The sequence below is a fragment of the Notolepis coatsorum genome (genome assembly GCF_963971535.1).
Source record: "Notolepis coatsorum genome assembly, chromosome: 8".
Taxonomy (NCBI): Eukaryota; Metazoa; Chordata; class Actinopteri; order Aulopiformes; family Paralepididae; genus Notolepis; species Notolepis coatsorum.
The window spans coordinates 131,928,273-131,955,668 of NC_140172.1; the positions used below are offsets into that span (position 1 = coordinate 131,928,273).

A 27,396-nucleotide genomic window follows, 5' to 3' on the forward strand; every position below is an offset into this window, starting at 1 on the left:
AAAGGTTGGCATATGAATTGTAATCCTTGGTTAGAAACGAAATAATGGATGGATTATCCAAGGGGGGTCCTGAGGGGGGGGGGGAGAAGAGCGAGCAAGAGCATATGTATGTATTGTATTGTATTGCAAGTATTATGTATATATCTCGTAAACTACATTTATATTGATTCAAATACTGGAATGTATAATCCTGTGATTTATTGTGGATATTTACTGTTAATGCTTGTGTGTCTAGTTTTATGTCATGTCAAAAAAAAAAAATTGTTCACAAAAAAAAAAATGTGCCGGAAGGTATGGGTTCTTACCTATCTCGATGTGATTTATCTAGAGATATCTACCGCAAGAATTTTAGGTGTCAATGAAGCCAGCATTGCAATCTGGTTAGAGGTGGTGGAGAGAATAAAGGTTAGCATATGAATTGTAATCCTTGGTTAGAAACGAAATAATGGATGGATTATCCAAGGGGGGTCCTGAGGGGGGGGAAGAAGAACGAGCAAGAGCATGTGTATGTATTGTATTGTATTGTAAGTATTATGTATATATCTTGTAACCTACATTTATATTGATCCAAATAATGGACTGTATAGTCCTGTGATTTATTGTGGATATTTACTGTTAATGTTTGTGTGTCTAGTTTTATGTCATGTCAAAAATATTATTAAAAAAAGTCACAAAAAAACAAGTCGATTATTCATTTCAATATAGAATATTCGTTGACAGCCCTACAAGTACAATTAGTTACTGCACACTACATCACCCCTGAGTGGAACATGGAAAGCCAAACGTTCCCCCACTGTACCGAAAACCCGTACCGAACCTTGACTTCAAAACGTACCATACCGTGGTTTTTGTGTACCGTTACACCCCTACTTTAAACTGATACAGACCTAGGGTTTTTCAATCTTCTCTAATATCTCTTGAAAGGACCAAGCACATAATTCCTATTTACCTGTGGAACCAGTGATTCCTCCGCCCCTTGCAGTCTTGGTATGTGGCAGGATCTAGTCGGGCCATAAATATTTGTCCATTGACACAATTTTGGCTCCACAATGGACTTATGGAAATAAAAATCAAGCTGTGCTTTTTAGCACAGACCTTCAGCTTTAATTTGAGGGCATTTACATCCAAATCAGGTTAACAGTGTAGGAATTACAATGGTTTCTACATGTGCACCCCCCCCCCCTTATTTAAGGAAACAAACTAACCATCCATAAATAAAATGGTCACTTTTAATACTTGGTTGCAAATCCTTGAACCCCTAGACATCACCAGCCACTGGGTTTCGTCCCTGGACGGTGATGCTCAGTGCTCAGATCCTCTTTGAAAGAGGGGGATCCGTCGCAACAAATCATTTAGTTCTATTCAGATGTGGATTTCTTTTTAATTATACAAATGTAATAAGAATATCAGAAATTAAGAAACAGAATATATTCTCGAGCCAGTGAGTCCCTAAGACGAAATGCCACACAGACTGGTGGGTCCAGTTAGCTGTCCAGCAGTTGGCCTCAAGAAGCTCCCGTCTGTCCAGTGAGTCTGTCATATAGCAAAACGTAGGGGTTCCTGGCCCTCCCTCGACAGAGATAACTCTCAAGGTCAGCCTACAAATGGAATGCCGGTTACATGGAACCTCAAGAGTAGAAATGGCATTGTAGACACTGTTTCATAGTCATTTTACAATAGACAGATAGATATTTTACAGGCCTCTACTGCAACCGTCTTCCGTTCCTGCTTGTTCTTGGGGCCCTTTCCTTTTGTCTTCAGCTAGTGAACTTCATGCTCAATTGGAATCAGGTCAGGTGATTGACTTGGTCATTGCATAACATTCCACTTCTTTGCCTTAAAAAACTCTTGGGTTGCTTTCGCAGTTTGCTTCAGGTCATTGTCCATCTGCAACTGTGAAGCAGCGTCCAATGGGTTCTGAAGCATTTGGCTGAATATGAGCAGATAATATTGCCCGGAAAACACTGACTACCCTGACTTACAGATTGTGAACAAGTCACCAGGAGGGGTACATGTCTGGACTCTGGAAGCTAGTCACCAGGAGGGGTACATGTCTGGACTCTGGAAGCTAGTCACCAGGAGGGGTACATGTCTGGAAGCTAGTCACCAGGAGGGGTACATGTCTGGAAGATAGTCACCAGGAGGGGTACATGTCTGGACTCTGGAAGCTAGTCACCAGGAGGGGTACATGTCTGGACTCTGGAAGCTAGTCACCAGGAGGGGTACATGTCTGGACTCTGGAAGCTAGTCACCAGGAGGGGTACATGTCTGGAAGCTAGTCACCAGGAGGGGTACATGTCTGGAAGCTAGTCACCAGGAGGGGTACATGTCTGGAAGCTAGTCACCAGGAGGGGTACATGTCTGGAAGCTAGTCACCAGGAGGGGTACATGTCTGGAAGCTAGTCACCAGGAGGGGTACATGTCTGGAAGCTAGTCACCAGGAGGGGTACATGTCTGGAAGCTAGTCACCAGGAGGGGTACATGTCTGGAAGCTAGTCACCAGGAGGGGTACATGTCTGGAAGCTAGTCACCAGGAGGGGTACATGTCTGGAAGCTAGTCACCAGGAGGGGTACATGTCTGGAAGCTAGTCACCAGGAGGGGTACATGTCTGGTAGCTACGGGTCAGTGGCCTTGTTCATCAAATAGTAGAGTGCATAGTAGTATAGACATAGACACACGGTGGTTGGGGTGGGCGGCGATATGACGATATTAAATAAATATCGGGTAGTTCATTAGATACTTTATCGTGGACATAGTGGTGTTTCTCACGTCAGTTTCTAAGCCGCCGTGGCTGAGATGAGACTTACTTTGGCGCAGCGCTTTACCCTCTCGTCTCTCCCACAGAAAAAAAATTCACACACTCGCCCAACTTACGTCACGTACACACACCCAGAGACGGAGCCACAGGTTTGTTTGGAGGGAACGGGGATACGATTATTTTTTCTATATTAGTGTGTAGTAGACTACTCTTAGATTTTTAGAAACTTTTAATTAAATTATTTTTGAAAGAATATTCATGGTTTAATGCAGACATATGTTCCAGGGACTATTATAATCGTCATGTTGGCCTGACTGTATGCATCAAAGGGTTAAATCAAGCATTTTTAAGTGCTTTAGAGGAAATGTCAAAATATCGTGAATCGTGACATAGCCAAAACATATATCATTTAGAGGCCGTAACGCCCAGCCCTACACGGTGGTGTAGTGGTTAACACAGCTAGAAGGTCCTGGGTTCGATTCCCGCTTGGGGACCAGGTTGCCGTGTTGCCAGTTACCCATGTGGGGTATCTCCCGGACCCGGGAGTTTGCATGTTCTCCCCGTGCTCGCAAGGGTTTCCCCTCCCGATAAGATAAACCCAATGAAAAAACATGCACAACAGATTGCTAACGCTGTCGTGTCCCTGACGAAGATGTACAGGAGCATTTGAATTGGTCCCCGGGCGCGGCCCCACGCGTCAATACTTTTACCAACGGATTTCCAGTTCTGCATGCGCGTTCTGCAATCTGATTGGCCACTGACGTTTCTGGTCGTGTGACATGTGCGGCCAATCATGCAACGCCTGTTTCTTTCACCGGTTAAGCTTAGGCACTCTTTCGAAGTTGGTTAAGGTTAGAGTTTGTCTTAGAGCACGGCGATAGAACACCAGCCCTGATTCCAAACTCTAACCTTAACCAACTTCGAAAGAGTCGCCTAAGCTTAAACAGTGATAAACTAGGCGTTAGGTAGTTTGCATGCTGTTCGAAGCGGAAATGGGCAAAGACACAGGCGTCACGCGATTGGGCGCACATGTCACATGACCAGAAACGTCAGTGGCCAATCAGATCGCACCAGAAATGTCAGTGGCCAATCAATTGCAGAACTCTGAACTGGAAATCCGTTGGTAAAAAAAATAGACGCCTCCCGGCTGCTTATAGCTTATCCGCAACAGTAAGTTACTTCCGGGGTAGGCCTGATTGGCCCCGACAGGCACGTGACGCGCAACTTTCTCTGCCGCGCGGCACGGAGCGGCAGAGCTTGCGGAATTACGTAACCGTCCAAATCTGCCATGACTTTCATTCGGCGCTTCAGCTCCCCTGGCAGAGCAGCGGTCCTGCGATCCTGCGGTCCGTTGTTGACGAGTTCGAATCCCCATCAAATTTTTTTTTTTTAACGTGTATTCTTTCGCCGGTTAAGGTTAGGCATGGTTAAGGTTAAGGTTAAGGTTAGGCATTGTTTCGGAGTTGGTTAAGGTTAGAACGGTTAAGTTTAGGCGCTGTTAAGGAGCTGGTTAAGGTTAGAGTTTGTGTTAGAGAATGGCAATATTCTTTCTATGGTTAAGGTTAGGCATGGTTAAGGTTAAGGTTAGGCATTGTTTCGGAGTTGGTTAAGGTTAGAACGGTTAAGTTTAGGCGCTGTTAAGGAGCTGGTTAAGGTTAGAGTTTGTGTTAGAGAATGGCAATAGACAGCCTATTTCCGCGCGACAGCTCTCAGCAGCCTCGTTGCGCGTCCTGAGTTTGCCGCGTCACGTGCCTGTCGGGGCCAATCAGGCCTACCCCGGAAGTCACTTACTGTTGCGGAACAGTTACACGCCTCCCGGCTGGGGGGGGGGGGGGGGTGGCGGGATGCGTAGTGGCGGCGTGGGAAGAGTGCAGAGAACATTTAGTCAGCGACTCATGTTCCTGTGGGTCTCCCATCGCATGCGTGTTAATCTGATGACAAATAAAGACTTCTACATATAAGCAAGATAGGTAGTCGTATAATAATGGTAACATAGTAGTAGGGCACATAATAGTAATATATATATATTTTTTTTTGTATGGTACAAGTTGATCTTTGTATCATTTGTCCATAGGATGTTGTTCCAGAACTGTACAGGCTTTTTGAGATAAACTCCAATCTGGTCATTGTTTTTGAGGCTCACCAATACTTTACATCTAGTGGTGATCCCTCTGTATTCATTAGTTTAATTTCCCATCCATTTTGGTGTACAGAGCAAAGATGATGGAAATTGTGTCAATGTCCACATATTTATGAAACGGACTATATACTCTTCTCATCTCTGTGCGTGCAGTACAGACCCAGAGCTAGCTTAATACAGTAACCAGTAAGTAACCTAGCTCCAGTACATACCGTACTCGTACAAAATACACCATCCAACAACTCTAAAACGGTCTTATTTCCATATTGTGACTTGTGTATTTACCATTATGTAAAAATAACAATGTAAAATGAGACCCCGATTTAAATATAGTCTGAAGCTTTTTCTTGACGAACCGCTGGGCAGTGACATAAGAATATATTTAGCCTATTCTATGATCCCGTTCTTTATGTTTCATCATTTGTATTGGACTGTGGTTGAAGTGTACAATGAGTGATCTTGTTTTAAAATTTCTTCCACGCAAGAATTGACACGCAATGACAAAAAAGACGGTGAACTGAAAATCCAAGTTTAATTTGACAAAAGTCGTCAAAACATAAAGAATACAAATACATACACGGTGCACCGACACCAATACTAGTATTGGGTAGCGGCCAATTCCAGTCAAAATTCTTATTTTTTGATAAACGTTACATCGTGTTTGCATCATCCGTCAGTCACATCATTACAAAGAGATGTTTGATTTGCTTAATAAAACAGAAAAATCTAACAGTATGAAATAGTTTCACCACACAAATTTTGGACAGAATCAAGTAGCAAGCAAAGGACTCATTTTGATACGTAAATCAGCACTTGTTCTCATTCAGCAAAGAAAAGTGGCATTGGTGCACCTTTACATATAAATTCTATTGATGTTATTTGGCTAATTGAGTCAAATGTTGCTTCTTAAAAAAAATAATAATAAAAAATGGGAACCAATTCTAGAGCAAGAACAGCCTGCCAGAACAGAGGGCCAAAATACTGACACAAGGAACATGTCAGCTTCCAGCATCACTTCTCCCCTCATACCATTTATTAAGATATGGCATTAAGATACTAATTCAATTAGTTATTGTGTTAAATATCTCTTTAGTGTCTCCATTTTTCTCTCCAGTTCTATAGCAGGCCTCTACACAGTAGATCGCTTTCTTTCTTTCACATGTCAGACTGAGCAACGGGAAATATGTACAATCTTGCCGCCATCGCCTTGTGTTCCTACCGAGTCACTGCGATCTGGGATCGCCCCATGGCACCACTGTTTCTACTGGAGTCACTGGAATCATGGCACCACTGTTTCTGTTTGGGGGGGGGGGGGCTTTAGAGGTACACAGATACTCTAAAATACTATCAATGAAGACCACAGATACCAAGAGCTGAGTACAATGTTATCGGATGATAATGACATGGTGTGTGTCCCAACTGTACATTAGAAAATAAAAACGGGTTTCCATATGATTTGTTTAAAACTCTAAAATGTAACGACTGTATAAAGAAGGATTTCCCCACACAATCTTATATTGAATAAAGTCACTCAAGGTACTCATTTTGGTACTCAGTGTGTACTCAAAAAACAAAGTAAAAATGTTGGTACTCAAAAAACAAAGTACAAATTTTGGTACTCTGTGGTATCAAACAGTGGTATCGGTGCACCTCTAGTCAGGGTTAGTTAAACCGCTAGTCAGGGTTAGTTAAACCTCTAGTTTATCTGCAGTGTCATGGAGATGTGCAACCAGAGGGCAGAAAGTCTAAGTGGATATTCAACAAACGGGTAAAAAGATTTGTCGTGCAGTAAATAGCAAAAGTCTATTTGTGGTCTGAAACAAAAGGAGTCTGGAAATTGCTAATCATTGCTGAGAACTAATTATTGAGACAATATGCACAATCCAAGTAAATTAGAAAATAACTGCAACGCATACCCCTTAAAGTAATGCACCCAAATTCCTAACAATATTATGTAACTACTAGATTTACAAACTAAATCTTGCTCACATAATTTACAATCCTACATAAACTGATTTACTGACACCCTTTCTTGCCCCCTGACTGTGATGTTAGCAAACAAGAAACCCACCCAAAGGGTACAAAGGGGATTAAACAGGGTAGGTGGGGATTAAACAGGGTAGGTGGGGATTAAACAGGATAGGTGGGGATTAAACAGGATAGGTGTTCAGCCAAGGCATTGCGGAGCTCTCATCTTCTTATGTGTAAACATCCCAGAAACAAGCACCTGTGTTGAGACAAAAGAAAATATATGCTTTTATTATTAGGAAAACTACTGGATATCATCATAAACCAAGTTTACATCTGTGAATTATGATGCAATGTGAAAGATGCTGAATTAGAATCAACTAATACGGTTGTGCCGCCCTGCAAATATACAGTTCCAACAATTGTCAAAAGTCCAATTCTTCAGGCTCAGATTTGATGCATCAGAAATGTGTATACTTTGATACCACTGTTTTTTTATTTGTTAAGTGAAATAGGTGCATAATGTGGTGGGAATGTTTCCATCAGCAAATGTATACACAAGGGATTCAATCAATTCAAAATAGAAATGGCTGTTTACTCGCTGATAACAGAACACATTCTTTTACTTTTGAATAGGTCGGATAGTATGATAAGTCTTTAATGCCAATTCAAAGAATGTTAATACATTTCTAGCAAATGTATCCTAAAACTTATGAACACAGAAGAAACAGAAGCTTAACGAACTATGTTTATAAATTAAATACATAACACACATTACCTTAAATTACAATTTTAGAGATTAATGGTATGATTTCAACATTAAAATGTTGATCATTGCAATTCATGATAATTTCCTGAATTATTGGTTGATGATTTAGAATAACAGTAATACTGACTTCATCACCAGCGCTGCTGGTTGGGTCCTTGGCTGTTCGGCCCTCGGTGCCGCACTGACTGCATGTTGCGGTATTTTGACATGATGCTCTGACTCTTCCTGAACGCTGGCTTCTGCTGAGGGAACGGCCGCGGAAAAAAACCCTCCTGAGTCAAAGACAATCAAACATGTTCATATAATACATATAATATTAATAAAGGAACATGTTAGTGTTTTGTTTCTATAATATTAACTCATTCAGAGCCACGCCCATATGACCAAATTAGGTCTAGCGTGCCAGCACTGAAGTCAATGGGAGGACGGGGATATTTGCGAACGCTTAAACTATATCTTAAATTATGGCTATGGGTCGGTCTAATACACTAGTCACTTATCAATGACTTGCTTGCAGTAAACATGTACAAAACGGATTGTTTTTTCATCTGTACATTTCCGTTTTATACCGTTTTGAATACAAGTATAGTTTGAGATTTCTAGTAATTCCAGAGAAATCCACGATAATAGCCCTTTAGTGGAATACACAAAACACGTTGTCATTTTTGGGCTGATTTATGAATAGTTTTCAAATAAACGCTAGATTATCAATAGTGTGTGTCATTATGCACGCTAGAGAAGCGGGCTGAAAATCTATTATCCGTGCCGTGGTCAGCGCTAACGGCACGCACACACACACGCTCCGATGGCGGAGAAAGGAACATCTGATTAAACCAAGACTGGTAAAATAGAGTCCTTACCTCACATCAGATGTTCTGCAAAAAGATTAATCCAATTCCTGATCGGCATTCCAAATATTGATCGCGTTTATTGATCCAACGTTATAGTACAAAACACATAATCGACGCTGCTCCCAGCCTCCGCAGTGAATGTGGTAACACGATACTGCTTGCCCGAGAAGGGCAAGTCCCAGCCAATGCAATCGAATGATGTGCAATACTATCCAGGAGACAATAGGCGGCGGTATTTGCCCTTTGCGAGCTCAGACCCATTCCCAATGATAACGTCAGGCTGGATTGATGAAATTAATGGATATCGCTAAAAAAAAAAAAAAAAAACGATTAAAACCCGACTATACTTGTGATTGGCACGGAATGCATGGCGAGTTAACCCGACTATACGCGTGGTTGGCACGGAATTAGTTAATAAAGGAACATGTTAGTGTATTGTTATTAATACAGGAACATGTTAGTGTTTTGTTTCTATAATATTAATAAAGGTACAGGAACCTGTTAGAGTGTTGTTTCTATAATATTAATACAGGAACATGTTAGTGTTTTGTTTCTATAATATTAATACAGGAACATGTTAGGTCGCTTTCACACAGGGGCTGTTTGGTCCGGACTTTCGGACCAGAATTCGATAGTCCGGTTTTTCGGGTTTGTGTGAATGCGTGTCGAACTCGGTTCGCGGACCAAACAGGCGAACTCTGGTCCGGCTGAAAACGTAGGTCTCGGTTCGGCTTCAGCGGACCAAACGCGAACCAAATATAGGAAGTGATTATTATTACCACTGCTCGCAGCATTCATTCACTGCAAAACAAGCACACTGCATCTATCTCTCTATCTATCTGTGCATCTTGGGAAGAAGGAAAAAAAAACACGGCTTATTATATTATTAATAAAACAGCTACTTGTGGGCTCTCATAAAAACACTGTGGTCTACAAGTTGTTTAGCGAGAGGATGGTGGTAATGTGCTTCAATAGAACAATGGATCAATGCCATGTCAAAAACTGGCTCCGCTGATCTGGAGGGCTCGCAGACAGTCCACACACAGACACACACGGGCTCGCGCCACACACACATTTCCACTGTCCAATAGCCGAGCGCCCTTTTCGACTGCGTGACATTGTTCAGAAGGTCTCTGTCCGCCTCACAGATTTCTATGTGAACGCAGGCGAACCAAATGAAGAATGCAACAATGTTGCAACTTCACCCCCAGAACCGCACCGAGTCCACCAAAACTATATGTGAAAGCGACCTTAGTTAAAGTTAGTGTTTTGTTTCTATAATATTAATACAGAAACATGTTAGTTAAAGTTAGTGTTTTGTTTCTATAATATTAATACAGGAACATGTTAGTTACAGTTAGTGTTTTGTTTCTATAATATTAATACAGGAACATGTTAGTTAAAGTTAAGTGTTTTGTTTCTATAATATTAATACAGGAACATGTTAGTTAAAGTTAGTGTTTTGTTTCTATAATATTAACACATAGAGTGCCACGCCCCTTCCGGGAAGTGACCCCCTTCCGTGCCTTCCATTAACCCCATGTAAACGTAGTTGTACTTTGTAGACCTAAACCTATATTTTATAGTATAGCTATGGGTCTAATAACGCCGTCGAGTCTCATTGAGCTGCTTCTGGTCAACGTGCAAAAAAAGATTCTTATCTGTACATTTCCATTTTATACAGTTTTGAATATGAACATAGTCCAGCCGCTTCTGAGCAATTCCAGGGAAAAGACACGAAAACTGTTTTTGTGCAATTCAATAAACACGTCGACATTTTTCACCTGATTATCGGATCTTCCTGAAATCAATGCTAGATCATCACTATTATCCTTTGTCGTGCACGCATGCAATGTGTCTGCCAGCTCAGACACACTCAGAACAGTATGCACAAGGTGCCCCGCTGATGGCAATAGATAATAAAAGAAATACCATGACAGAAACGTAGATCTACGTTATCGCCACTCAACGATCGGACGACAGAAACGTAGTTCTACGTGAACGGCACTGGAAGTGTTAATACAGGAACATGTTAGTTAAAGTCAGTGTTTTGCTTCTATAATATTAATACAGGTACAGGAACATGGTGATCTTCCCTTCGTCATCTCATCTCATAACAGGATAATGACTTAAAATTAAATCTACTGTTGTAAAATTAGATTAGAATTTCAAAGATTCAAACAAGTTCATTTCGGTGGAATTGTCCTTTCAAGAGTAACATACCATGAGTGGCTTTCTAAAGTTTGCACCGGGTCCAGGATTAGGCCTTCTTCCAGCTGGTCCAGGAATAGGCCTTCTTGGAGCTGGTCCAGGATTAAACCTTCTTGCAGCTGGTCCAGGATTAAACCTTCTTGCAGCTGGTCCAGGAATAGGCCTTCTTGGAGCTGGTCCAGGACCTGGCCTTCTTGCAGCTGGTCCAGGAGCAGGCCTTCTTGCAGGTGGTCCAGGAGCAGGCCTTCTTGCAGGTGGTCCAGGAGCAGGCCTTCTTGCAGGTGGTCCAGGACCTGGCCTTCTTGGACCACCATAGAAGTTGGGTCTCTGCAAAACAGAAAAGGTTCAGGCCACTTAAAAAAACAGTTCCACTTCTTTTCTTTGGACACAGTGATGGGGAGTGTAAAATAGTGAATTATGCACTCTACTGGTTGCACAAAATGATAATAAAATATATTTGCCAGAGGCAATTCAAGAAGAAGATAGTTGCATATATTTGTTTGTGGATTTTAAGTTTTAAGTAAGCAAGACCACTAGGATAGAGGTTTCCACTCTGAACACATCTGTGGCACACCCTATTGGCCTATTTTAATTTTACAGTAGAATTACATTTGTGACTTTTGTTTATTCATGTGCTGAGCCACGCCCTTTTGAAGTGCATTGGTCAATATCTTGAAAACTAAATAAGATATCAACCAGCCTTATACAAATACAGACGTAAAGTGAGGATAGATTTGACCGTTAATTATAGCACACCCAGGCAGATTTGGGTCATATTTATTGGGCAGCACTTCAGTACCTCCAATCAATGGGCCAAATTTCATGTCACTACCATTTACCATCTCACAGGAACATTTCTGAAGAAGATTAATAATAAAAGACGATTCCATGATTTTTAGTGTGGTTTGAAGGATGTCACTGGTTTTCATATGGTTATAACGGTATGTATGTAAATATCTATATAGACAGAGTTTAACACACACAGGGTCCTTTAAACTCCAAAGACAGACATTTCTCTGTAGCAGGGCCTGTGGGAGATATGGGCAAGAGCGGTTGCTAGGGGAACGAGATAGGAGCCCGGCAGCCAAAGAAGCGAGCCTTCGCTTAGTAGCGGGTCTCAGGGAGACGTCAACATTTAGTATAGCCGGGAGTGCGGTAGCAGCGTCTCTTTGGGTCAGAGGTGACAGGCGGCTGCCGTCGCTTAGGGAGGGGAGGGGGGAGGAGAAAAGACCACGAGGTAGAGAGATAGCTAGCGGCTAACAGTCTGCTGCTGAACAAACTCAAATGCTATGGCTTTGGCTCTGTTGCTATGTGTTGGATGGAGACCTACCCGTAGTACCCGACTAGGAGAAGCCAGCAAGTATTTTTCAATGGGAGCTTTTCTGAAAGTAAGGTGTTGCAGTGTGGGGTCCCACAGGGAAGTTTGCTTGGGCCTTTGCTATACTCAATATTCACAAACGACCTCCCTTATGTATTAAATAAATCTAGTGTAATCATGTATGCTGATGATTCAACAATGTACAGTACAGAATCAACATGTAGTGAGTTAAACAATATACTTAATCCAGCTTCCTCATTTTACTTCTCGGGCAAGTCACCCGAGAGGATCGGATTCATTGTGGACCATCAGAACAGCGTGGAATACATATTTCCAGTACCCAGCGCTGGATCAATAAACGCGATCGATATTTGGAATGGCGACCAGGAATTGGAATAATCTTTTTGGAAAACATCTGATCTGAGGTAAGGAATCTATTTTACCAGTCTTAGGATAATCAGACCTTTTTTCACAGAGATATCAACGTGTGCCCTGTGTCAGGGCTCTACGCTAACCTTTTTCACTAGGGGCACAGGTGCTCCTAAATGAAAAAATTTAGGAGCACACAAAGAAATTTAGGAGCACCCAAAAATATTTAGGAGCACAGTGAAAATATGTCAAGTAACAGAGTTTTTTTTTTTTTTTTTCAAAAATAAATGTATATTTGTACTGTGCGTGCATGTGCAAACGGGACACATCTGTGCAATAGCACATACCACCAAAGTCACTGGCCCACTGTGTGCGTGTGTGTGTATCATCTGCGTGTGCAAACGGGAATGGGACAGACATTTGAACTATTAATTAAGTGATTAATGCCTACTATGGCAAAGTTGTAGCCAACAACTAGGCCTAATAAGAAAGGCAGTGATATTGAACAAAAAGGAGACACTGGCTTTACAACCAGGGCCATCAGTAGAGGGGGGAGCTAGTGTTGCTCTTTTAGAAAAATAATCCTTTCAGGGTTGCCTATTGAAATACTGTACACCTCCAGTACAGTAGTTTGCGTGTCAGGTAGACCATTGATTGACAGTCGATTCTGCCAATTACGACGTCACACCGTTGCACTCTGGCCCTCCGGCGCTGCAACTGGACCCTATTGCCACACCGCTTGCACTCTGGCCGTCCGGCGCTACAGCTGGACCCATTGCCAACCTCTGCGGTTGATAACGCTAGCCAAGTTAGCTGTACACACATACACAGTGGGCCAGTTGTAGGGGTGTAACAATGCATCGCAATGCATCGATCCTACTTTGCAATATTTACAAAACATGACATTGTTTTCGAACTCTAGCCATGGGGAAATGTTTAGCCAATTCACGTTAAATTTGTATGTCTTCCCTCCGGCTCCAGTGGGTGTAGCTTCGCTAGCTACAGTGGCTACATTGGGTGCTACAGTGGGTGTAGCCTCGCTAGCTTGGCCAACTTCGCTAGCATGCTGGCTAGCGTCAGTATCTTGGTTAACGTTAACCATCACCTCTGTAACATATAGAATCCCAGTGTTTCCCCTATATTAATATTTTTTTTATCATTTCATTTGGGCTGTGAGGGGTGCTTAACACATTAACTGCCACGCTTATATCCATCAATGTATGATCTCTGCCACCACTCTAAGGCCCCGTTTAGACGGAAACGCTAGCAGGTGAATCCGCAAAAATATTTTTTCGGATGTGCCTTTCGTTTATACGGAAACGGCGTTTTTACGGGGTGAAACCGCAAAAAAGTGAGACTACCTTCCAGGGTGGAATTCCTAGAAACGCAAAAGCTTTGCGCTCTCGTCTAAACTGTCAAAACCGTATAAATCTGTTAAAACGATGACGAAAGGGTTGTCACGGCTCTGGTCGCGCGTACTGCTTACGTCACAGGTAGCAGGTATGCGCCAGTAGCCGAGACGTAAACAAAGCAAGTATGTCTGACTATATCAACGGAGATCACCTGAAGGCTAAATTGGCAGTACTTTTAACCCTTTCACTGCCACACGACAGAAGGTTAACCCTTTACTATCACACAACCGGCTGTCGTGTGGCAGTGAAAGGGTTAAATACACAAGAATCTGTCCCGCAGCGTGAGTGGACCCACTGTCTGTGAGTGACTCTGCTTTGGTCCAATCACATTCCCCATCCACAGTCTGCGAATCAGAGGCAGAGTAGGGCGGGTCTTCACAGCACGTCATGTGACATATGCGCCAATCGTGTGACAGCGGGGCTCCGTCGTTACAGCGTCGTCTGCACGGAGAATTCCACCCCAAAATGCTCGTCTAAACGTAAAATTAAAAGTGAAACCGCAAGATGACTTTTGCGGTTTCTGTTCACAAAACGCTCGTCTAAACGTAGCCTAAGCCTATGGAGATGTTCACCTTCTTTGCAGGGCTATAACTTTTCTCAATAACGTTGTACGCCGTGGAATGTCAGAATTAGCATGACCTTGAAACACATTGTACGACGGTTTTGGCGCATGATGTGTTAATGTAAAAGACTGACCTGAGGAAAAGGCTGCAGGGAGAAAGCACTGCAGCCTAGTCGATTTTGTATTTTGAGCACAAAGTTCATCATAGATCTAGCCTCTTTATTTAGCTCTCAAAGTGCACCAGATTGATGCATTTAACTTTCAAATGTAAAAAAAAGGTTCCGGGACACACACACACACACTGAATCCAAAACCACTTTCAAGAAAAAATTAAAATACCATCTACTAACGAGCATGCACTGAACCCTTATGGCATATCGGTGAAAACCAATTGACTGTTAATTGTATTTATGTTGATGGCAGTGAGTGCTGCTCATGAAGCACTATTTATTTGATTTTAATTATTTTATTTTAATACTTTATACTCATAAGTATCTTGTACAATATCATCCTAACTGAGGATGAGATTGTTAATGATGTAATTGATGATGTAATTGATGTTGATAATGATGTAATGTATTGAATAATGGGGATCCTAAATAAACATAAATAGACAGGCCACAGAGCGGGTATCGACAGAGATAGAATCTAGTAATCTAGTTTCTTATACCACTAAAGACTTTAAATTGGTTTCATTCTGTATGAGATCGAGATGCTATGTTTATGGAAATAAACATCCTGCTGATATGAGACGACGATTCAAAGTACATTATTTTGTCAGGATTCATCAACGGAGACAGTGTTACAGCCAGTAAGATGCATTAACACATTCAGCGGCAGCCACGCAGGGAGCTAAAGGGCTCTGTATGCCAGCGTCCACTTCAATGATAGAGCGCTCATATTTGCCAACGCATAAACTATGTCTTGAATTATGGCTATGTGTCTAATCTGGCCGTCGCTTATCAATGACTTGTTTGCAGTCAACATTGTCGAAACGGATAGTTTTTTCTTTCTTTTCTTCTTTCTTTTTTAAATCGGTTAATTTCCGTTTTATACCATTTTTTTTAAGTTTCAGGAAAATATAAAGATTCTGTGATAAACGCCCTTTACTGGAATACACAAAAAACTGTCATTTTTCTGCCTATTTATGAATAATTTTCAAATAAACGCTCGATTATCGATAGTATATGTGTACTTATGCACGCTATATAAGCGGGCTGAAAAATCGAATCTCTTATTTCCTGATCGCACACACGCTGATATCTGTGAAAAAAGTTCTGATTATCCTAAGACTGGTAAAATAGATTCCTTACCTCAGATCAGATGTTCTCCAAAAAGATTATTCCAATTCCTGATCGCCATTCCAAATATCGATCGCGTTTATTGATCCAACGCTGGATACTGGAAATATGTATTCCACGCCGTTTTGGGGCTCGGAAATGTGTTAACGGGGACAGTGTTCAGCCAGTAAGATGCATTAACGGGGGACAGTGTTCAGCCAGTAAGATGCATTAACGGGGGACAGTGTTCAGCCAGTAAGATGCATTAACGGGGGACAGTGTTCAGCCAGTAAGATGCATTAACGGGGGACAGTGTTCAGCCAGTAAGATGCATTAACGGGGGACAGTGTTCAGCCAGTAAGATGCATTAACGGGGACAGTGTTCAGCCAGTAAGATGCATTAACGGGGACAGTGTTCAGCCAGTAAGATGCATTAACGGGGGACAGTGTTCAGCCAGTAAGATGCATTAACGGGGGACAGTGTTCAGCCAGTAAGATGCATTAACGGGGGACAGTGTTCAGCCAGTAAGATGCATTAACGGGGACAGTGTTCAGCCAGTAAGATGCATTAACGGGGGACAGTGTTCAGCCAGTAAGATGCATTAACGGGGGACAGTGTTCAGCCAGTAAGATGCATTAACGGGGGACAGTGTTCAGCCAGTAAGATGCATTAACGGGGACAGTGTTACTTACTTACAGCCAGTAAGATTGCCTCAATAAACAACAAACAACCAATGCAGAGACTTCACGGAAGGTGATAAGGATCAACGAGGAGGCTGTAAACACTGATATATATCAGGTTGCTGCCTCTTAGGGGCTCCATAAAGCTCAATGGGTGTAGCATGAGAGGTTAATGGGATTCACCTGAGTGTGTTCTGGCCCTGGGTTCCTGAAGGCTCTCCCAGGTCTCTCCCAGGGCTTCACCTGAGTGTGTTCTGGCCCTGGGTTCCTGAAGGCTCGCCCAGGTCTCTCCCAGGGCTTCACCCCTGACATGGTCAAAGTCCTACAAAACAAAGTCACCATCAGATTTGATACATTTTACACCTAATCATATACAATATGAAATGAATATGAACTATGGATTATTAGAAGTCATTGACCACCTTTAGTTACAACCGTTTTGACATGAAGGGCCCAAGGCACTAGAAGATTGGCAACCTGTGGCCATGAGACGTACAGTAACTACGCCTTGTCTAAACATGGAGGATACAAGAAAGCCACTACTAATTATAACTACATAAGAATAGAGGACATTTAATGGCTTTTGGAACCCTTTGGAGGGCCAAACTATTGTGGAGAACCACATTTTGCCTGGGGTTCCAAACTTTGGTAGCCAAGTTTTAGAGGATGTTATACCTCTATTTCTGAACTAATGACCAATGACGGAATTGAATGAAACCCTACATCTTAAGCTGAAAAAGACATCAGATGAAATTGAAGGATTGCAGGAAAATGTACCTCTGGGTCCTAATCTCCACATGGCGGCCTCTTTGGAAGCGGCTACTGGACGTGACGCAAGAACTGGGTTCTGAAAAGGACGGAGAGATTCAGACCGGTCTTCTCATACCTACACAATGTGCATTACACATAGATTGCCAAACGGCGACATCCAGGCAAAAAAAACTCTTGGTACGACGCATTTACATTTTTGTTTTGGTTGGATTTCAGTGGGTATAAGATATATCTGTATTACTGTCCACTAGGGCTGTCTTAAATACTTCGAAGCTTCGTTCGATGGGCATCGGATTCAAATATGAAAATAAAATGAGATTATAAAAAATAATATATTTTATTTTTTTGCTAAATCAACTCTGCCTCTCTTTGTTAACTACAACAAGCAATGCTGTTTGGGCAAAGTAAAATATATTGTTGGTTTCCTGTTGGTTGTCAGTTTGGCCATGTAGGGAATTTATTTAATTTAATTTTTTTATTTTATTCTTTCCCACGGCGACTATGGATAGGGAATTTCTTTATTTAATTAAAATGTTCACAACAACATGGATGCATGTACTCTGCCAGCATGTTTAATATCCATAATACTAAATGTTTGACTAAGATTTCTATGAAACTTTATTCTAAAAAAATAATAATAAAAAAAAAAAGATTTTTTTTTTTTTTTTTTTAAACTCATAAAATATATTGGGTCGCACCTAAAATCGGCAGGGTCGGTCGGCAACCGGAAACCAACTATTAATTTTGTTAGGCCTTGTTATTTAAGATGAGGTCGGACTCGGCACTGACAGATGTGTTCATTGTGCTGCTTTTATAAAGCCTCAAATGATGGCTTACAATATTTCATGAAAGCAAAGTGTTTAGTTTGTCTAAGATTTAAAAAGGTTTAAACTTTACAGCACTGACAACAAAGTGCTGTACAAGTCCCACAACATAAAAAATATAAAACATTTATAATTTTTTTTTTTTTTTTTTTTTTTTCATCTGGAAGCTTCGAATTAAAATGGAATCTCGGCCCCGAAGCTTCGAATTCCAAAAAAAAATCGAAGGTCAGCCTTACTGTCCACACTTTAGAGCCTGAGGTGTGGCCAGCAAGAGGAAAAATCAATCAATAGGCTTCAGGCCTAGAGGTCCGATACAGAAACTGATTGTTAGGCTTCAGGCCTAGAGGTTCCATTGGTTTTTATCATTTATATTTTGTTTGAATTTTCTGCCACAAGAATATCATGAGAAGATGTACTGAGCAGGTCTGTGATGGATGCCTGTGCCCAGTATAACTCAACTTCTCAGTAGTGGGGCACTGCTGGTTACTGAAACTCAACTGCTCAGTAGTGGGGCTGGCACTGCTGGTTACTGAAACTCAACTGCTCAGTAGTGGGGCTGGCACTGCTGGTTACTGAAACTCAACTGCTCAGTAGTGGGGCTGGCACTGCTGGTTACTGAAACTCAACTGCTCAGTAGTGGGCACTGCTGGTTACTGAAACTCAACTGCTCAGTAGTGAGGCTGGCACTGCTGGTTACTGAAACTCAACTGCTCAGTAGTGGGGCTGGCACTGCTGGGTACTGAAACTCAACTGCTCAGTAGTGGGCACTGCTGGTTACTGAAACTCAACTGCTCAGTAGTGGGGCTGGCACTGCTGGTTACTGAAACTCAACTGCTCAGTAGTGGGCACGGCTGGTTACTGAAACTCAACTGCTCAGTAGTGGGGCTGGCACTGCTGGTTACTGAAACGCAAAACATTTCAGCAACAACTTCATGCTATTTTGGTGACAGAATCCAAACAAAATATGAATAAGAAAGTTGCATGTATAATCTTAAAAAGGTGCTATAGATAATATTCAGCCACGAGCGCCAGCATGTCATTTATCCAATCAGGTGCGTTCCACGTGGGGAAATGGGAAGTAGGGGATACATGCACGCAACATGTAAACAACAACATTAATTTTGGACCAGTTTCTTTTTTATTCATCTTTTATAATCATTTAATTAATCAATATTCTTTAGAGGGGAAAGCAATACTTTTATTCCACACCTTTCCAAAATCTCTGTGGACATATTTTCTTTTTAAAAATGAGTACATAAAATGTTATCTATAGCACCTTTAACTGACCCGTTTGTAAAAGCAAATTGCCATGACCCTTTTCACATGACTACAAACATGACCAGAGGTCAGAGATTTAGCTACCGGTTTTTGACTTTGAACTTTGATCTCTTGTGGCGGAAAGGTCACGGGAGCTAGGCCCTGCCTGCCAGTGGGATACAACCACAAGGTCCCCACTCAGTTTGTCTATGGGAGGAGATCTGCAGAAGAAAACACAAGCAGAGGGTCAAGCAGAGGAGCACATCGGTCAACATGGCCTGTGAGGGCTGTGTTGACATTTGACAGATGATTGAAAGGAATACCACAGGTGTTCTTGGTTCTAATGTCACTAATGGCTGCATTGGAATTCAGAGAATCACTCAACAAACAAGCTGAATAAACAAGCTGAATAAGGGTAATCATTGGTTGAAGCTAAGCATTGCACGCAGATACTTACAAAAACATGAAATCTCTGTGCTTTCTGACTCTTGCTTGCTTCAGCTAGCGCTATGAAGTGAGAGATCCTCAGCTAGCGCTATGAAGTAGGAGATCCTCAGCTAGCGCTATGAAGTGAGAGATCCTCAGATTCTTTCTGATGCTTGCTTCAGCTAGCGCTATGAAGTAGGAGATCCTCAGCTAGCGCTATGAAGTGAGAGATCCTCAGCTAGCGCTATGAAGTGAGATCCTCAGCTAGCGCTATGAAGTGAGATCCTCAGATTCTTTCTGATGCTTGCTTCAGCTAGCGCTATGAAGTAGGAGATCCTCAGCTAGTGCTATGAAGTGAGAGATCCTCAGATTCTTTCTGATGCTTGCTTCAGCTAGCGCTATGAAGTGAGATCCTCAGCTAGCGCTATGAAGCGAGAGAGATCCTCAGATTTTTTCTGATGCTTGCTTCAGCTAGCGCTTATCCTCAGATTTTCCTTTCATTAGGTTGGTTTTTCCTCCCTTTTCTATAGCAGTGGTAGCATTTGTTTTGTTTTTAAAAAAGCCATGCGGCATCAGTCGAGGAGGCGGAACCTTCTGCCCAGTTGCACAGTTTCAGCTAGTTTGTGTCATAGTTTCTAAATTCAAAGATGAGGTACTTGCAGTTGTCAACCATATTGGCAGGTCACAGGATGATCATACTTCATTTATTTAGAAGACTATGTCTTGAGAGGGTCTTATTTTGCAGTTTGTGTAAAAAGAGCTGAATTTTGACATCCGATTTCCTGATCCTGAAGGTGGCTTGTGTGGCCGAGGCGATGCTCCGTCTAACTGAGTCCACTAGGGGGCATCTTTTTCAGTGGGCCTTCTTCAGTCCAGCACAGTTCTGGATGTGTGGGTTCTATTTTTACATCGACATCCAATTTGGAAATCCGAGGTGGGCAGCAAGTTAAAATAGCCGTCCACATGAACTCAATAGATGGTGACATTATACCTTGAAGTGGTTTTAAGGAACTGGTCTTTACTGTGTATCAATGGAACAAACCTATCCACATCTATGTAAACACTGGTTGACTGCATGGATGCACTGTAGCTGTACGTTAAATATACTTCAGAGTTCATCTTCTGCGAGTGCTGGTATTCCCTCCTACTTTGAGATTCTTCTAGACTCTGTACCTAGTGTGTCACAAGGCTGTCATGGTGTTTCATGTAGATGATCTTCACAAGGCTGTTGGCGTTTCATGTTGAGGATCTTCACAAGGCTGTTGGTGTTTCATGTTGAGGATCTTCACAAGGCTGTTGGGTGTTTCATGTAGATGATCTTCACAAGGCTGTTGGCGTTTCATGTCGAGGATCTTCATTAGGCTGTTGGTGTTTCATGTAGATGATCTTCACAAGGATGCTGTTGGTGTTTCATGTAGAATAGATGATCTTCACAGGGCTGTTGGTGTTTCATGTAGAATAGATGATCTTCACAGGGCTGTTGGTGTTTCATGTAGAATAGATGATCTTCACAAGGCTGTTGGCGTTTCATGTAGATGATCTTCACAAGGCTGTCGTTGGCGTTTCATGTCGAGGATCTTCACAAGGCTCTTGGTGTTTCATGTCGAGGATCTTCATGAGGCTGTTGGTGTTTCATGTAGATCTTCACAAGGCTGTAGCTGGTGTTTCATGTAGATCTTCACAAGGCTGTAGCTGGTAGTTTTACCATTAGTAAGACCATTAACTCTTGGCTACTGCTGACTTTTACTTCAATGTCTTCAACAGGCATGTCCCGTGAACTATCAATTTAAAACGTTAGTTCTTCTGCTAGTTTGACACTAATCCAACACTTCATATGCATTGGTCTATTTGGGTACGGCCCCGTTGCACTCTATGCAATGTCCTGTCATTGTAGCATGCATGTCTGTTGTGCCGTCACACATTTTAACTTGTTATGGCTTAGTACCATTGTCAACACAAATTCATGTACAGCCATTGAACTTGGCAATCCAGTGTTTCCGACTTTCAATATGTAGTATTTTGATGTTTTCAGTCTGTCACTCTTCTCTTCATGTCAGGTCCTCTTCATGTCGATCTTTTGGAATTCTGATGCTTCCCATGATCATGCCGATGTTTCAGTTGATTTTTGTAGGGAAACATCTCAGTGCTGCACCAATTCTTATCTTTAGTCCAGTCCTCTTAATGTTCCTCCTTTGTATGGTACTTATAAAACACTAGATTAGGCTCAACCCATCTTACTCCCTTTGGAAAGACTGGGGAACATTGACAAGACTTGTCCTCTAAAAAGAAGCAGAGACTTGTCCCCTTGTCAATGAGGTGTCTTGGCAGTCTTGAACTTCTGAAGGCTGTGTTTTTGCACTTTCGTCACTTACGGCATTTTTATTTTTCATTGCATTTAGCGGAATGTCCAGTCCATTAAAGCAGCTTTTTAAATGCAGAGTTTACCAGCCTTCCAGTGGTTTGAGCCTGGAGGTATGGCTATGCGAGACAAGGCTTCCATTAGCTTTTCCTCTATGACACAATTCTAGTTCCAACAGCCAGGATCGATCCAAATGGAGAATCCATACGCAACGAAAGTTTACTTCTTCTCTTGGCCATAAAGAGCGCATTCGTTTTTTTGGGGGGGGGGGGGGGGGGAATAGGTGGTCATTATTGGGGTTTTGAATTACTTTAACTCAAAAGGAGCATCATCTCTTCAGCACAACATTACAGCACCTCAATCAATCATTTTCCATAGCCGGCATTGCCTTCATCGTGAGAAATGTATGCATCTTGTTTCTCTTGTAGGAGAGAAGAGAAGGTTCTGATAGGATTTGACCCCAGGCCATTATGAGACAAGCGAGAGCTCTTTGTATCTTGGACTGTAGTCTGTTCACACAAGGACAACTCCACTTTCCACAGTTTGCGGTCCCTTCATAACGACTCCACTTCCTCCGTATTCTCTGATGAATGTCTGCTACATAGAGCTTAGCGATGACCAACAGTGCATTGATCCAAATAGTGCAGAAGGTTTCTCTCATCTTTATATCTTGACATCAAGCCTTTAGTCGCAGAGGCCCAGTACCATTACGTTAAAAAATGTAGGAGCAGTTATGTGAATCACTTTCCAAAGTCCTATATGAGCTTATACCCTACATCATCATGCCTATAATTATGATAAGAAGATTGCAGCGAAGGGGTGTATATTATATCGATCTTATTATATCCATCTATTATTGAAATCTGTTCCAAACAATATATAGATGAGATTATGGACAAAATAATGACCACTGATTTATAGTTTTGAAAGTACAGAAAACATTCATCACTAACGTGGGTCATAGTGTTTAAGATATTTCTAAGGGATTTCCTCTCATGTCAATCTACTTGCATCAGTTTATAGGCTGCTGGCAATGGATTGATGGACTCTTTATTTTTCTCTGTTGCAAGATGCATTTTTAATGATCATTTCATTGGCAAACTGCTTTGCATATAAAATACATTCTGAGCTAGTGTGAATTTAAGCCTCACCAAAAGCTGTGAATAAGGAACCAACTTCAGGTCCGTAAAATAAAACACAGCCGTTATCTGTGACTGTGTATATCGGAGGTTTTACAGAAGACTGCATATGGTTTAACTGCTACCAATATAATGATTCCTCTCAGCAGAGTAGCAAAAGAAGCTGGCTGTCATTTGAGTCTATAGTATCTTGGTAAATGCTATGAGGTTCCTGTGTCTTTGTTAGCCCTACCCTGCATGCTGGATGAGATATAAGTTAATGTTGTAAATTCAGGCATGTGATTCGCTTGCCTTCAGCCAAAAAACTTCAGCCAAAAACTGCCACTTGCATTTGTGCTCCTGGATGTTTTTCGTTTCCTCTCCATTGAAGAAGCATGTTATGAATGTTACTCAACATACGCAAGCAAACGGCACCGTGGGACCCTGCATACCTGTGTTTGCTCAGGGACCCCCGGGTCTCTGTGACGGGGGCGTCGGAGCGCCTCGAAGGCTTGCTTGTATTCCTATCAGGGTTGGTGAGCGACTGGGGTGGTTTTCTCGATTCCATCTTTTTCAGGGGTGCGGCATTTGGCTTCTGCTTTGTGGCCATCAGGGACCTCAGGTCTCCCATCACCGGGGGCTTGGGCTTCAGAAGCGGAGCCGCTCTGAGCCTCACCGGAGACTCGCCTCTCGTCTGTCTGCCCTTCAGGATGCGACTTTTATCTCTGAGAGACAAAGGTTTGCCGCCAAATCCTCTGGGGGCACAGAGGAGTTGAGGGACCTCTCTCCTGGGGCGCTTTGAGTCGTCTGGCAGCGGTGCCGGGCCTGGGGGGTGCAGCGGTGCAGGGCCTGGGGGTTGCATGTCGGAGTCGGACAGCCTCCGCTTGCGGGCAGCCGGCTCTTGCCTTTCCTGGGGTCTGCTCTGGTAAGAGGTGGACGGTCGAGATCTGTAGGGAGGGAGGTGAGAGTGGCTTTTTTACATTGGCAGATCCAGAGGCATGTGTGCAGTGGGAGCTTAGCTTTATACTGCATCATCACCATACTGGTAGGGGACGAACACTTTTATGAGCAAATTTAGTGCTAAAACTCTTCTCCAAATTGACATCACATCCCAAGAGCCCAACATCCCAACACCTTCTAATCACTATATGCAGAGGGAGTCATATTGACCCGTGATTGGTGGAGAGCAGCTTTGCCTCCTCCCCTTTAACCATTTTACCCCCAAACCGCCACTTCACTCCTGTACCTCTCTGGATACGAGCCTCTGCCGTGAAACTCCCTGGGTTTCCTGTGCGACCCCGAGGGCCCGGGCTCGTCACCGTGTGGATGGGACACCGCTCCGTTCCAGCGCTTCCCAGCGCCAGCAGAGTGCTCGTACTGCCTCTCCCTGGGGCTTTGCTGGGACCCGTGAGAGTCCCAGCTTCCCTCATCCTGAGAGGGACTCGGCTGCCATTTGGGGCCCCGGAAAGCGGCGCGGTGGAGCGGTGTGGGGCCTGCTCTCCTGTCAGGAGGGTGGCCGTGATGGGGCCTCGGTGAAAGGGACCGGTGGCCTGAAGGGTGCCTGTGAAAAGGCGGGGCCCTGTGGCCCGGGGAGTGCTGTCCAGGACTGTGCGAGGACGGTCGGTGCTGGGCGGGGGGGGTTGGCCGGGGGTTTGGCCTCGATGGAGAGGACCTCCTGTGGCCGTGGTGGGGCTCCGTTTGGGAAGAGAACGTTTGGAAGGAATTCTGGCTCTGAGGCCTCCAGGGATGGGCCGGCGGCTCTCTACGTCCGCCACTAGGCGGGGGTCTTCTGGTGAACGGGGGGCGTCCTCTGCTGGTGAACGGGGGGCGTCCTCTGCCTCTGTTGTCTCTCCAGCTGGGAGGGGCCATTCCTGGGGGGCCATGGGCATCTCTCCGGTTCCTGTAGTGCTCATCAGATGGCCCTCTGCTTGGGCCGTCTGTGAAGGACCTGCAGACATGGAAACAGACAAAGGGTGATCCAACACAATGCAACATGCGACTAGGGCTGCAACTAACCATCATTCTGTGTATCGATTACAGCTGCAACTAACCATCATTCTGTGTATCGATTACAGCTGCAACTAACCATCATTCTGTGTATCGATAACAGCTGCAACTAACCATCATTCTGTGTATCGATAACAGCTGCAACTAACCATCATTCTGTGTATCGATAACAGCTGCAACTAACCATCATTCTGTGTATCGATTACAGCTGCAACTAACCATCATTCTGTGTATCGATAACAGCTGCAACTAACCATCATTCTGTGTATCGATTACAGCTGCAACTAACCATCATTCTGTGTATCGATTACAGCTGCAACTAACCATCATTCTGTGTATCGATTACAGCTGCAACCAACCATCATTCTGTGGATCGATTCATCTGTTGATTATTGTATCGATTAGTCAATTAATCTACCAGAAAACAGCAACAATCGATTCAATTTGCAATTGAACATTTCAAAATTATTGACATGCAAGTCACATGGGTAGTTGCCTTTCTGACAATGACAACACCCACTGAATACCCAGAGTAGGAGATGAGCCATGAAGTTAATTTATGTCTATAAATGCTGATGCCTACTGTACATGAGTAGGATGAGTATAAGAATGCCATTACTGAATGAAACTTGAACTTACTGCTTTTTATCTATTGACTCATTGTAGCTACTTTATTATCTTGAAATAATATAACACCCACCAGTTACTATGACATTGTTTATCATTACATCCAATTAATCTATGCTTGTAGCTAAATTATTATTAACATTAGTAGCAATCTGCAGACGTTCAACTACGAAATAATACATTACAGTATTTGCATTGGACAGTTTTTAGCAATTCTGTCAAGTATAACCATTCAGCTTGTCACGATCCAGGATGGAGCACTCCAACTGTTGAAGAATCCCTTTTGGTTGCCCCAAACAATAGCTTAATTCACACCTAGCTGAGAAGCCAATGGCTATTCCACAAGTCACGATCCTGGCCTGCTGCCAGTCTATGTGCCATTAGCTCCGGATAGATGCACTGTGTTGTTAAAAGGTTGCTGGGTGATAATGCTGCAACCAGCTGCTTACCTGGCCTTGAAGCGCGGAGGTCCAAAATTTGTTCGGACCATCTTCGTCAGTGAGCTGTGAAAAAACAGACCATCAAAACCAAGATATGTCAACTGAAAGATTTTTTATAGAGGATTGTGAGTGGCCATTAGCGAGGTCCAACCCCATGGGCTAAATTATGTAAAGGGACTCATAGCAGCACAGGGGAGGGGTACAGGACTACAGGTATGGGCATGGTAATAGTAGAAGACATAAATATAGGCAAAAGTATAGTACAGTAGAAAGAGTAAAAATAAGCAGCAATATAATTAACTCTGAATATAAGCATATGAAATAATACGTTGAAATTGAGATATTGGCAATCTTCTCCATCTCGGCGCTTATTTGCTAAACTTAATCCGACTGGTAAAATATGACAGTCCAGCAGTATTGTCCCCCACACTGAAGAAACTACAGTTGTCGAGGGGAGTGGCTAAGTACTTTCAGGCCATGGTTACACTGGGGGTTTTTGTTTTTGTTTTGTTGCTGAATGATCGTTTGCTGTCCTAGTTAAATAGAAATGCCGTTTTGGCAGGATAACGCGTTGCCCTGCTGGCAACGCTGAAATTGTGTTTCCGTTTTGGATACTCGCCAAAACTCGCCGACAACGTGTCATGTAATCGGCGCGAGCCGGATACGGAGCCGTTGTTGCTTAACGCCCATGCGCAGTAGATACCGACATCTGCGTGCCCTCACCAACGTCCGTCGTCCGGTGATGACAGACAGCAGAGCTGTCCCAAATAGCTGCAGCTACCATGTGTTGTCAAGTTATTGTTATAAGGAGCCCAGTCCAAGCTACAACAGTCTGCATTCCCGTAACAATTGTTTGTATTGAGCCGTATTGTAATGTACCCATTCTGCAATCTGTTAAATAAAGTTTACATCCATTCATTCTGCTAGCATTAACGATTGCATGAGCAGCTGGCTAACGTGAGCTAAAGTTAGCTACCTGCCGTAGCTACCAGACCCTGTTAGCTCAGAGCTCCTCTTTCAATCTTAACAAGCATTAAACAAAATGGCCCAGTCATCTATTCACCTTTGTTTAATACATGAGGCGTTGTCTAATGTTAACTAGCTACTGATAGCTATCATCAGTTTGGTGCTGGCTGGCTAACGTGAGCTAAGATTAGCTGCTAGCCACAATGCTAGTCCCGAGTAGCTGCGGCTACCATGTGTTGTCAAGTTATTGTTATAAGGAGCCCAGTCCAAGCTACAACAGT

General features: G+C 42.9%; 1 protein-coding gene across 1 annotated transcript in view; it reads right to left on the bottom strand.

The window, feature by feature from the left end:
- Window positions 1–5,407: 5,407 nt before the first annotated feature.
- LOC311233064 (uncharacterized protein) overlaps window positions 5,408–27,396 on the bottom strand; it is a 30,736-nt gene continuing 8,747 nt past the window's right edge. The window contains exons 2-10 of the mRNA XM_084319931.1: window positions 26,159–26,212; window positions 24,322–25,023; window positions 23,528–24,022; window positions 19,278–19,393; window positions 17,098–17,167; window positions 16,504–16,642; window positions 10,711–11,025; window positions 7,764–7,908; window positions 5,408–7,126 (exon numbers count right to left, since the gene is read on the bottom strand). Coding sequence (XP_084176057.1) covers window positions 7,768–7,908; window positions 10,711–11,025; window positions 16,504–16,642; window positions 17,098–17,167; window positions 19,278–19,393; window positions 23,528–24,022; window positions 24,322–25,023; window positions 26,159–26,212 — 2,032 coding nt within the window. The 3' untranslated portion in view covers window positions 5,408–7,126; window positions 7,764–7,767. The remainder of the gene's footprint in view (window positions 7,127–7,763; window positions 7,909–10,710; window positions 11,026–16,503; window positions 16,643–17,097; window positions 17,168–19,277; window positions 19,394–23,527; window positions 24,023–24,321; window positions 25,024–26,158; window positions 26,213–27,396) is intronic.